Source organism: Symphodus melops (assembly GCF_947650265.1).
Source record: "Symphodus melops genome assembly, chromosome: 6".
Taxonomy (NCBI): Eukaryota; Metazoa; Chordata; class Actinopteri; order Labriformes; family Labridae; genus Symphodus; species Symphodus melops.
Genome location: NC_136696.1, coordinates 28,127,226 through 28,139,886, shown reverse-complemented (window position 1 = coordinate 28,139,886; position 12,661 = coordinate 28,127,226). Strand labels below are relative to the sequence as shown.

Sequence of the window (12,661 nt, the reverse complement as noted above, 5' to 3'; positions counted from 1 at the left end):
AGAGAGAGAGAGAGAGAGAGAGAGATTCAAAATTTAGGCCGCCTGCTTTTAAAGACCCCGTCCTCTGTACATGTGGCGTGTGCACTGACGACACAGAAGCATCAGCACAAGAATTATTAATAAGTGAAAAAAAAAAAAAGTGTTCAGTTTGTACCTGAGATATCTTATAGTTTAAGTTTCTGTCCGTCCTTCTTCTATGTATCTACAGTTTTTCCTTTCAGGGTTGCAGGAGGCTAATTTTCATGTAAACCATTTTTTACACGTTTTGATTCTACGATTCATTTATCAGAAGTTCATTCAGTTGGACGACACATCACAAATAATCTTAGTGTTGGTATTCTTTAAACATCAGGAGACCCGCCCCCCCCCCCTCCCCCCCCGATGTGAAAATGGCTTCAGACAACTTTATTCTTTAGACTGTCCAACGAGCCGTCACACGTCGACAAACAGCGGACGATAAATACTCTGCATATTTACAGCTGAGCTCTGGGAACCAATCTGTTCAGATGTTTAAACAACAAGGACTTAATGCTGAACAGACTGAGATCAACACCAGCTTCTATTCAGTCAACAACACAGAGAATGACGCTTTTTGTGATTCCTCCAAAAACACGTCTCTAATCTCGCAGCTCGCCTCTTTCTGCTGCCGTGCTAATCCCAGATGCCCATTTCTGGCCGAAACAACGCAAAGTTCATCACAGGCCGTCTCATCCGTTTAAAAACTTGTCAAGGATTAAAAGAACATCTTTTTTTTCCTGTGTTTCCGGGAAGATTAACGTGTGTTCTCCCAAAAACAAATCTGGGCCAACGTGAAAACAAAAGCGTCTTCAGCCCTTCAAGCTGAACCTCCGGTCTCTGCCGACGCCCAAATATGACATCAGATTATACAGAGTTTATTATTGAACAAACACTCACTGTATATGCATGAACTATGTTATCTGAAACATTATACATTTATTTTTCTTTCTCTCGTGCAGTTTTTAGATTTTCACGTTTTCACGTCTGGAGCAGAAAAAAATCAGTTTGTTGGAAACTAAAATCAACTTAAATAAAGAACCATTGAACTTCATTTAAAGGAAGAATGAGCGACATGTTCACCATCAATCAGAACTCCAGTGTGTCCTGTGTGAATGTGTGTGTGAGTCCTGACTGTCTCCAGTGAGGGAGAAGCTGGAGTCCTGCTGGCTGTGTTGTTGTCAGCGCTGTGTTTACATGGCTCCTCCCCTTGAGTATAAAAGCTGTTTGAGTCAAGAAGAAGAAGAAGAACATACTCACTGATTATTTAGATGAAGAGTTTTTAGATCAGTGGTGTCCAAACTTTTTTTCTTGCGGGCCAAACACACCTCTTCAAAAAATAATGTAAATACACAATAACTAATTGCAGTGGGAAACTGTTGTGTTCTAATTTTTTGGAAAGAATAGTCAGGCTTTTATAGGTCTCCCTCGCGAACATGAAAAAGAAAAAAAAGAACGAAATATGCCGTCTGATGAGGCCTGGGGCCAAAATCTTCTGATTCTTCGATTTGAAGTCAAGGGCCACAAAAAATCCACTCAAGGGCCAAAAATGGCCCCCGGGCCGCACTTTGGACACCCCTGTTTTAGATCATTCTGTGTCAGTTTACATGAAGCTACAAGGCTTCAGGAAGGAGGGGGCGTGGCCTAACAGCAGTTTTGTTTTAGTTTCATGCTGGTGCGCAAGGGCGACACCTGCTGGATCAAAGAGTCACATTCGTCCTTTAACATTTAGAAACTAGAAAATATCCAAATATGTTTAAAAAAAACAAACTACCATACATGAAAGTTTATTAAACTGTTAACGAAGTAAAGATAAATCATTTTATTCTTTTGTTGAGTAACAAAATAATAATAGGTAATTTTTTAACTCTTTGATTGTTCGATTTTTTTTTCTTCTGGTTTTTTTTTTAACTGAACTTTTTGATTCTTTTTTTGATTGAAATTCTTTATTTTTACATCGAATGTTGTTATTTTGTTGAAACTTTTTTGTGTGTTCGTGTCGGCAGGGCTTGTTTTCAGACGGCTCACTTCTACATCGAGGACAGCTCATCGCCCAGAGTCATCCAGGCTCAGTCCAACGCTGGACTAAACGATGGTAACACACACGCGCACACACACACACACACACACACACACACACACACACGTGGACTGACAGTGATCGTGATGCTATTGCTAGCTCATGTAAAGTTGCTAATGGTCGCTCATAAGCCCTCTCTATGCTTTCAGGACAAACATCAACATTAGATAGATAGATAGATAGATAGATAGATAGATAGATAGATAGATAGATAGATAGATACTTTATTGATCCCGAGGGAAATTCAGGAAATTATTGACCCAGACAGAAAAGTCCTTTATCTTCTAAATATATATATATCTATATATATTCTTGAATGTTTGCTACGACTCCTAATAAACATCTGATATTCTTATTTGTCCAGATGAAGAAACCGCGTTCCCGGTGAAGGACTTTATCAAACACGTCGCCGAGCTTCACGACACCCGCGGCTTCCAGCGGGAGTTTGAGGTACAAAGATCGATTTATTAAATCACGTGCTTGGCTGCTGCGTTGTTTGTTTCACGTGTTGCACTCGTGTCGTCCTGTTGTTGTCTGCATGCTGCATGGCGAAGATCTGCAACTTTTCAAATCCTCCCGATGATTTAGCAGCCTTTTCATATCAAGCATTTCGAAGTGAGCGTGTTCTCTGGGTTCTGACTGAGCCAGTGACGAGAGACTTAATTCTTTCTGCAGGCATTCAAACTCGTCTCTGGCCTGGTGCCTTGGTTGAACAGCTGTGATTGGCTGAAGGGCGTTCAGTCAATTTAATATTTCGTCAGCGACTCCCTCACTGAAACTTTTTTGGGGTGATGAAATCATGATTCACGTGTCCGGTACCAAAAACCTGAAAATTATACAAACTCAGACTGTGTTGACCTTCCAAAGGATGCAGCTTTATAGACTGGTGTAGTAATGACGTATTTTTGTAGGCCAACCCGAAAAAATGGCGCCGGTGGTTCCTACGAAAATTCGCCTATGGGATTTTTTCATTGGATTTTGGATCATTGCAGAAAATAATCTCTGTGTCAAACACACGTTTCTGATGTGTAGCTGTTTAGTTCAGGGGGATAATCTTTACAGATAAAGATGATTTATATGAAGTTTGAAGAGTTAATGCAGCTGAGAGTAAAAAGTAAAAAGCTAACGTTATGCTACAAGCTAACTACACCGCTAGCGCAATCAGTGGATTTGACAAGATAGCTAAACGTTAGCTTAATAAGTTGTTTATTAACCTAATATTTGCAAGAACACTGAAAAACATGACTAGAGGCTGTAAGGAGGATTAGGGAGAGAGTTCCCGGCGTGATGACGTTTAATGTCTGCAACAACCACTATAGTTTCAGTTAGCTACTCGTTAGCAACCGCCGTTTAAAGTTCTCGTCTGTGGTCTTAGCTAACATAGTTTTTCTCGTCTAACAAAATCTCTTCAGCTTGTGTTAACCACAGACCTTATTTCAGGCGTCTAAACACAAACTTTTAGAGTTAGCAACCCATGGCGCTAAAATGCTAACTCACTTCCTGGTTTTAGGACTCAAAACTACACCAGTCTATAAGTCCATAAAAAAAAAAAAGGGAATGTTACACCCTGAATATTTTTCCCGTTCACTCCCCCCCCCCCCCCCTCGCTGCTGGCAGAAGCATGAGCGGCTCTGTGAGAAGGAATCTGGTCGGAGTTTGTTGTTGTTGTTGTTGTTGTTGTCTGTGTTGTCTTGTAATTTGTATTTTTGCACCCTTTTTGGTCGGCTGTGTTTTCACGGAAACGTCCCGACTGCTGCCTGCTGCTTCCCCCCCCCCCTCGCCATTAGATCCTGAAGGAGAGTTACGAGGTAAGACGCCGCTCCTCGCCTTGAACGCCGCTGCACTCGTAGCTCCGTCTTGTCATTTTATTTGTCTCGTGTTGTGATGCACAGTGTTTTATTTATTCAGAAATATGTGAATGTGTAAAGCATGGTTTATTTTTTGACAGATGTGTTGAACAATCATACATTAATACTTATTTTAATATCGGTGTTCGAAAAGTTATTTTCCCAGTTCAAACCTTTCATTGACATTTAAAAAAAAAAAAATCTTCATATCAACTTTTTTTCCAAACCAAAGAACTACAAATCCCACAATCCATTCACACGAGACTCAGGAGGGCTCAACTGTACAAATCCTTGTTAATGTAGTTTAAATCTTCTGCAACACGCATTACCACGGTAACCACGACTGACGTTACATTTAAGAAGCAGCGGTATCACTCGCAATGGATTGTGGGATCTGTAGTTCATTGACTCTGGATGAAAAAAATCAGTCTTGTACCGTTGCCTCTTTTCTCTGTCTTTTAACGCCGTTTGGCGCCAAATTGGACAGTCGCGAGTACAACAGGCGGCTGCCGTCACTCAGGCTCCGCCCTTTAATAATTTACAGTCTTTGGTTTAAATACACAAACTGATGAATAATTGAACTTCTCACTCACACATGAGTGCGTCTTGTAATGAGTTCCCAGCGTTTGTCAGTGAGGGCTTGAAAGCTTCATTCTGTGTGTGACGTGTTTCGTAACGTGTGTGATGTTTCGTAACGTGTGTGTGTGTGTGTGTGTGTGTGTGTGGGGTCAGGAGGTTCAGGCGTGCACGGTGGACATGGGGATGACGACTGACAGCTCCAACCATCCCGACAACAAAACCAAAAACCGATACAGCAACATCCTGGCCTGTGAGTACGATTCCCGGTGGCGTGCGGTAAAGTGGCGGTAACGTCAGCAGCTGAGAGCGTTTAGATCAAGTCTGTTCTGCAGTCACGTGACCACATGTTTCTCTGTTTTTGTGTCAGATGACCACAGCCGGGTGCGACTCTCGCTGCAGTCGGAGAAAGACGGGAAGACGCGGGATTACATCAACGCAAACTACGTGGACGTAAGGAGCTTGTTGTCGATGCAGCCTCGCTGTCGCCATCATTTCCCAAAGCGAGGCCTTCGTGTTTTTTCAGGCTTCGTTCCTGCGAGTCCGTTCTTTCAAACACGGAGCCCAAACTTTTTTTATTAAACCTTTTCATTAAACACGTTTGCCGTTGTTAAGCGAGGGCCTGCGTGGCTCTCCATTATGCTCATCCCGGCTCCTTTCATTGCACTATTTCATTGTGTGTGAAAAGCCGAGGCGACACACAAAAAAGCCGAGGTGACTTTCAGGACCTCGCCGCTGAGGTTATAAAGTTAGTCAAAAACACGTGGAGGAGCTCTGTGTCGCTGTCACTCATCTGAAGGTTGTCAAACTATTAACGTGAGCGGATTGAATGCTGACACTTCATTTTCTGCGCCGCTCTTGAGGGGGACCCTGTGGAGTTTTCTCTTCTCTGACTGACAAAAGTTATATTTACAATCGCCGCTTCGCTCATAAAATCTTTTGTGCGAGTCCTTGAGCTCTGCAAAGTAGCTGAATGCGGTTTTACGTTGTGGAAAAAATTAGCAGAAGCAGAGAAAGTCTTTTGACTTGAGCATTGTCTGATTACCAAAAGTGTTTTTTGTCCACTTTCACGTCCCTGAATTTGGACATTTTGACAGCTGCCATCTTTGTTTGTTTTTTTTGGCGTGTTTGGACGAGATGGTGGAGCTCAAGAGGAGCGAGGGTTTAGCAAAACCAGCCGGGTTCCAAATTAATTTGGATTTATTAAAGGCGACATATTCTGGAAAAATCCATGTTTACAGTGTTTTTAAACGCTTATTCAGGTAACCTGAGCGTCTGCAGACCCACAACCAAAAACAGTCCCCTCCTCTGGTGTCTCCACAGTGATAGGCTAAAGTAAGAAATTAAGATGAGAGAGAGAGAGCACAGAATGATGTCACAGGTCAGACTTGAACCTGGTCCGCCCGCTTGGAGGTCTGAAGCCTTTCGTACGCTGACCAATAGGCCACCTGTACTCCAGTCTTCCACGTCCTTTCATCTTTCAGCAGCATGTTTATTTAAAATGTCTTCTGTGTTGTTCTTCAGGGTTTTAAGAAGCCGCGGGCCTACATCGCCGCTCAGGGTCCCCTGAGGTCGAGCACCGGGGACTTCTGGAGGATGGTCTGGGAGCAGAACGCGTGCGTCATCGTCATGATCACAAACCTGGTGGAGAAAGGAAGAGTGAGTGATCACAGCTTACCACTTACAGCAGAAAGCTGCTCAAACTAGGATCAATGTTGGAGATGCTTTTGAAACATGGAGAGAGGTTAGAACGCAGAAAGCTTTACAGACCCATGCAAAGCTGGCTAAACACTGAAGCTACAGTGTCCACCACATGCAGAGCTGGCTAAACACTGAAGCTACAGTGTCCACCACATGCAGAGCTGGCTAAACACTGAAGCTACAGTGTCCACCACATGCAGAGCTGACTAAACACTGAAGCTACAGTGTCCACCACATGCAGAGCTGGCTAAACACTGAAGCTACAGTGTCCACCACATGCAGAGCTGGCTAAACACTGAAGCTACAGTGTCCACCACATGCAGAGCTGACTAAACACTGAAGCTACAGTGTCCACCACATGCAGAGCTGGCTAAACACTGAAGCTACAGTGTCCACCACATGCAGAGCTGGCTAAACACTGAAGCTACAGAGTGCACCACATGCAGAGCTGGCTAAACACTGAAGCTACAGTGTCCACCACATGCAGAGCTGGCTAAACACTGAAGCTACAGTGTCCACCACATGCAGAGCTGGCTAAACACTGAAGCTACAGTGTCCACCACATGCAGAGCTGGCTAAACACTGAAGCTACAGTGTCCACCACATGCTGACCTGTGTGAGAGGAGGGGGCGGAGCCAGCTCTCTGTGATGATTAGAGTTTAGACTGCAGTACTCATTTTAAACACTAGGGGGCGGAGCTACAGACTGCTCCTTTAAGTTACATAGACTTTCTGAGTTTTCCTGGTATTTACTGGACCCTGAGTAAAAATATCATACACAGAGCATTACATGGTACATGACTGATGTTGGTAAAGATGTTGTAACCTGATCATGATGTCATGGATGCGTCCTCAGAGGAAGTGTGATCAGTACTGGCCGGCTGAGGTGCAGGAGGAGTACGACGGCTTCCTGGTGACGGTGAAGAGCTGCCAAGTGCTCGCCTACTACACCCAGAGGACCTTCACCGTCAGGAACACACACGCTAAAAAGGTCAGACACAGGAGGACTGAAAACACTGCAAAAATACACCCGAGCCCTTCCAGAGAGGGGGCGTGGCCAGACACAGCTCATTTACATATTTAAAGCTACAGACACAGAAACAGCCTGTTCTGAGCAGGGCTGAAATAGAGGGGTTTATAGACATGATCAAATACAGGATCAGAGTGGATTTACAACAACACAGGAGTCGCTCCTGGATGTTTTCTTTGACCACTCCTGTCCTGTCTTGTCCCGCCGCAGAGCTCCCAGAAGGGGCGGAGCAACGAGAGAACGGTGACGCAGTTCCACTACACCCAGTGGCCCGACATGGGCGTCCCAGAGTTCGCCCTGCCGCTGCTCAGCTTCGTCCGCAAGTCGTCCATAGCCAGGAAAGACGAGACGGGCGCGGTGGTGGTGCACTGCAGGTAAACGCCTCACGATGGGAGGAAAAGCTGTGATCCTTTTTTTTTCTCTCTCTTCCCACCCACACTCTTCTTCTCTTTCGTTGGCATGCAGCGCCGGCGTGGGCCGGACGGGCACATACATCGTCTTGGACAGCATGCTGAAGCAGATCAGAGACGAAGGAAACGTCAACATCACGGGCTTCCTCAAACACATCCGCACGCAGAGGAACTACCTGGTTCAGACAGAGGTCAGACCACGCACGCACTTCTCACGTCATCACACGTGTCTTTAAAACATACAAAAAAAAAATCCTGCAAAAATGGTTTTCACACGTAGTCCTCATCAGAGATGTAGATCCACGTCAGAGCAGGTAGACATAAAGGTGACGTCACCATGGAAACAGGAATCAGTCTTCAAGTGTAACCGACCGCAGCCGTCTGTCTCGTCCGTGCAGGAGCAGTACGTTTTCATCCACGACGCTCTGGTGGAAGCCATGTTGTCCGGGGACACGGAGGTGACGGGCGCTCACCTGCACAGGTACGTGGACGAGCTGCTGATCCCGGGGCCTGCAGGGAGGACGCGCCTGGAGAAACAGTTCAAGGTGATCATGGATACTTGCTCCTTTCATACCGTTTGCTTTCATCCGTTTTTCGGACTGTTCTCATAACCGCGGGGATAAAGATCAATTTAGGAAGTTATTTAGTTTTCCTTCTAATTTAAAATCCAGAGTCCACTCAGTCTGAGACGAGACCGTCACTCACAGATGTTTGATGTTTTTTTTTCCCACAGCTGCTCTGTCACCCCGGAGTGAAGCCCTGCGACTTCTCTGCCGCTCTGCAGGAATGTAACCGCAGCAGGAACCGGAGCTGCTCCGTGGTCCCAGGTGGGTCCGACATGTCGAACTGCATCAGTGTGAATCTGCACTTTGCGAGAGCTAAAGCACCAACTCCTTCATGGTGCGGACGAGAAAGTACGGCTTGTGTCCGGCGCTGGGGGAGACGGAGGTTATCGTGACCGAAATAGACGAATGCTAAACTTAGTTCTGAGCCCTCGGGGACAGACCGGTTTATTGAGTTTCAGAAACAAGACGCTTTAAGTCCTCTGTTGTTGTTGTTGTTGTTGTTGTTGTTGTTGTTGTGCTTGAAGACGGCGGGGGAATCAAGAGACGTATCCAGTGATGGGATGACGTGGCTCTTTTTGCAGCCGTTGCTTTTAGGGGGGGAAAAAAAACGATTCTTAGATGGTTCACAAGTTGAACCAGTTCGGAACCAGTCCGGTCCACTTTGTAGGAAAAGGATCTGACTGACTCTGAGTTATAAACTCTTCATCTCGTCTGGTCTTTTTGCAGTCGAGAGGTCGAGAGTCAGATTGTCTACAACAGCAGGAGAAACATCCGACTACATAAACGCCTCGTACATCACAGTGAGTCCACCAATCACAGAGGAGGAGGAGGAGGGGGGGAGGGGTTTATTCCTCAACATCATCCCAGTCTCTCATGGACGCTAAGCTAACGGTTCTGTTTCAGGGTTACAGACAGAGCAGCGAGTTCATCATTACCCAGAATCCTTTGCCTGGCACCGTGAAGGACTTCTGGAGGATGATTTGGGACCACAACGCCCAAGTCATCGTGTCGCTGCCCGCCGAGGTCAGTAAACAAAAAAAAAAACATAAGATGTGTGAAGTTGTCAGTCTGTGCTTTATCAAAGAAGTTTTACTTGCTTTTTAGACGGAGGAGGAGGAGAAAGAGGCGGGGCATTGTGCTGTTTGGCCTCGTAAAGGTCAGCCAATCAGCTACGAGATGTTCACTGTGACTCACAGAAGTGAGAATAACATCTGTCTGGCCAACGAGGACAACGTGGTGGTCCAGGAATACGTCCTGGAGGCGACGCAGGTTGGTGTCACCTGACCATGTTTCACTGTTCATTGAAAATGTAGCTGCAGGACGACCAAACCTACCACTGAGCCACAGCTCCCCCAAAATCTCTAAATGTAAACGCTCAGAGTTTCTGTCGTCGTTAACGTCTCTTTATCTCGACAGGACGACTTTGTTCTGGAAGTGAAACACTACAGCGCCCCCCACTGGCCGAACCCAGACAGCCCCCTCAGCAACACCTTCGAGCTCCTCAACCTGGTGAAAGACGAGAGTGCCACCAAGGACGGGCCGACAGTGGTCCACGATGAGTGCGTAACTTTCCTTCTATCGTGTGAAGATAATTCTCTCTCTCTCTGTGGGGATGTGGACGTTATTTTGTGTTTGTTTGTTTGTTTTTTTTAGCGTGGGCGGAGTTACGGCGGGAACATTTTGTGCTCTGTCGACTCTGACGCGCCAGCTCAAAGTGGAGGGTTCGGTCGATGTCTTCCAAGTGGCGAAGCTCACAAACCTGATGAGGCCGGGAGTGTTCAGCGACATCGTAAGGCCTCAGTTTGTCTGCACGCTGACGATGATGATGATGATGATGATGACGTGTTCTCTGTTACGCAGCTTGAACGACCGAGCGCTAAAATAAAGCTAACGGATTCATGAGCGTAAATAACAACTGAACAGGAACTTTGGAAGGCCTCAACAACAGCGTACAGATTTACTGTTTCTTTATATAAGTGTAAACATGCTAGCGCGACCTTTAAAAATAAACGGCCTTTGCCTTCTTCTTAGCGCCATCTACTGGACTTGAGGGGAAGTGCAGTTCTTTTTATTGCTTCTACACGTCATTGGACTGATTTGCATAATCGTCCCGGGACTTTAGGCCACGATGGGCCCCGGGAACTTTTGAGTTCTTAGACTTTAATCAAAGGCAAAACTGAGAGTATTGATTTCTACAGTTAAAATGATGATTAGCATAGCGTGTTAGCCGCAGAGTTATCTTGCATTATTTTCTCCAGAATAATAGCCGAGTGTTTTATTACAGGAGCAGTACCAGTTCCTGTACAAAGCCATGCTGAGTCTCATCGGGACGCAGGAAGACGAGAAAACCCTCCAGTCGTCGGACAACAACGGCACCATCGTGGTGGGGACGGCGAGCAGCGCCGCGGAGAGCCTTGAATCGCTGGTGTAACCGTCTCACAAAGAAGAACTCTCGTTTCACTTCTACGCCTGAACAAACAGCCTTTAGCTCCTCCTCTTCAGCCACCCAACACGACTTCTCCTGACGCCAGACTCCTCGGCGCTGCGCCTCCTGAAACAAAGATCGTCCTCGCTCAGGACGCCGTGTTGCAGCCCGGGTCTTGGCGTGTACTGAACTAGCTCCTCCGTCTTCTTCTTCTGGACTCCCTGCGGTTTTTGTAACGTGTGCCTTTTTGTATTTTTCATCCTGTACTTTTTAACTTTGATACAAGCTGTAGACTAACAGTCTGATGTTTCTAACTGTGTGCCGCCCGCAGACTCTTCGCTCGACTAACACTTTTCCTCGACCCTTTTGTATTTATTGGCACCGAGCCAAACGGGAAGCAAAAAAAAAAAAAGGGAAAAACTGCCTCTTTTTACAACGAGAGATATTTTGTTAGCTTGTCTTTTCTAGAACTCCTGCACTGAAATCCTTTCTGTAAATACCACCAGTAGCAGCAGTGTGCTGTTGAAGGGACGTTTTAAAAAGGGCCTGGAATAATACAAAATAATAATCTAATGTAAATAATATTATAGTAATCAACTTGACGGACCAAATTTCTATTTATACGTTTAGATTTTTTATATTTGACCGGTCTTAGTTTGTTCAGATGTTACGCTTTACTGCTAATCGTGTAGTTGGAGAACATTAATGCTTTTATATTCTGGATTTTGTAACAGACTAAATGTGATGCATGGGGTACTGACATGTTTGTTTTTGTAGCTGGACATGAAACACTGCCGGATTATTAGCTAGGGGGAATAAATAAGTGGAAGACCATCAACACAGAGCGGCTTCTCATTTCTTTACGCTGTTCGAGGAGCGGCAACGTCCACGTGCAACTTTTACAGCCTGTCCTAACAAAGCGGCAAATTGAAGTGTAAAATCCTGCAGTTCATCGAGTGTCCACTAGAGGCAGGGTCTACTGCAAGAACACAGGAAGTCACATACACATGAAACTGAAACTGAAGTTTCACAATCTATGACTCGACACAGCCTTTTTATACTGCCAGCCACGTTTACTCTGCTGTAACATCTCGCCTTCGAAATGAACGCCACGGAGGCGGTGACGGTGGCGTCGAGTCGTCCCGCGGCTCTGAAGGCATCAGAGGTCGTAACCATGTGAGGTGATGGGGCCAGCAGCACAGTGAGTGTGTGCACGCCGGGCGGCAAAAAAGAATAAAGCCGATGCTGAAGTGCAAAGTCGTGCAGTTCCTAAAGTAGCCACTAGAGGCTGGCGGCAAAAGCACAGGAAGTCACATACACACCCATTCGAAAAGGCCGAGATAAACATGTTTACATCCTGGTTAAAAATAAGCAAATAGGGCTGATTAGTTATTAAAAAGATTAGAAAACGATTTGTTTTTCCAATCCTGATATTTCCAGAATTGAAGGACTTTTCTTCTGACATGAAAAGTAAGATCTGACTCTCGCCACGAAGAGGCAATCAACCGTCGGCTGAGGAAGCAGGTTACAGGAAGCGTGTTGTGCCGTGATAATCCAGAGAGATTTACGGCTCCTCGATCACCACGGCTCACTTACGCGTGGGCAACAGGAGGAAGGAGGCCAAAGGTCAGAGGTCACAGCAGAGCAGACAAAAGATGGAGCAAACAGAGAGGTGTTAGAGACACAAACAGAGAAACAGAGAAAATGAAGATGTGGGCTGATGAGGTTCTGTCCGACCTGTGGATTATGGTTTTCCCTCCTCTATGGAGTCATGCTTTAATCCCCGCACTGAACTGGTTATTCCAATTGATTTCCCATGTGTTAATCCGGGCTAAGACTCTGCAAGAAATGCGCCTTTTCAGGACAGAAAATAGGTCAAGTGTCCAGACGTCGTCTTGACCGGCGCCCGTATCCACACCTTCATTTGCATTTGTGACTTTTCATAATTACATGCCCAATTATCCCCTGCTTGGTGGCCTAGTTTGCATGACTGCCTCCATACTGATTGGACG

The 12,661-nt window shown here is 45.7% G+C and overlaps 1 protein-coding gene across 1 annotated transcript in view; it reads left to right on the top strand.

Annotated features, from left to right (window-relative positions):
• The window catches only part of LOC306825249 (receptor-type tyrosine-protein phosphatase zeta-like), a 58,959-nt gene extending 47,472 nt beyond the window's left edge, over positions 1-11,487 (top strand). Inside the window, exons 16-30 of the mRNA XM_079345858.1 lie at positions 3,883-3,903; positions 4,675-4,771; positions 4,889-4,971; positions 6,043-6,177; positions 7,075-7,209; positions 7,459-7,622; positions 7,714-7,849; positions 8,057-8,203; positions 8,392-8,485; positions 8,951-9,024; positions 9,128-9,247; positions 9,329-9,493; positions 9,641-9,783; positions 9,878-10,013; positions 10,509-11,487. Coding sequence (XP_079201984.1) covers positions 3,883-3,903; positions 4,675-4,771; positions 4,889-4,971; positions 6,043-6,177; positions 7,075-7,209; positions 7,459-7,622; positions 7,714-7,849; positions 8,057-8,203; positions 8,392-8,485; positions 8,951-9,024; positions 9,128-9,247; positions 9,329-9,493; positions 9,641-9,783; positions 9,878-10,013; positions 10,509-10,655 — 1,797 coding nt within the window. The 3' untranslated portion in view covers positions 10,656-11,487. The remainder of the gene's footprint in view (positions 1-3,882; positions 3,904-4,674; positions 4,772-4,888; positions 4,972-6,042; positions 6,178-7,074; positions 7,210-7,458; positions 7,623-7,713; positions 7,850-8,056; positions 8,204-8,391; positions 8,486-8,950; positions 9,025-9,127; positions 9,248-9,328; positions 9,494-9,640; positions 9,784-9,877; positions 10,014-10,508) is intronic.
• Positions 11,488-12,661: the final 1,174 nt, after the last annotated feature.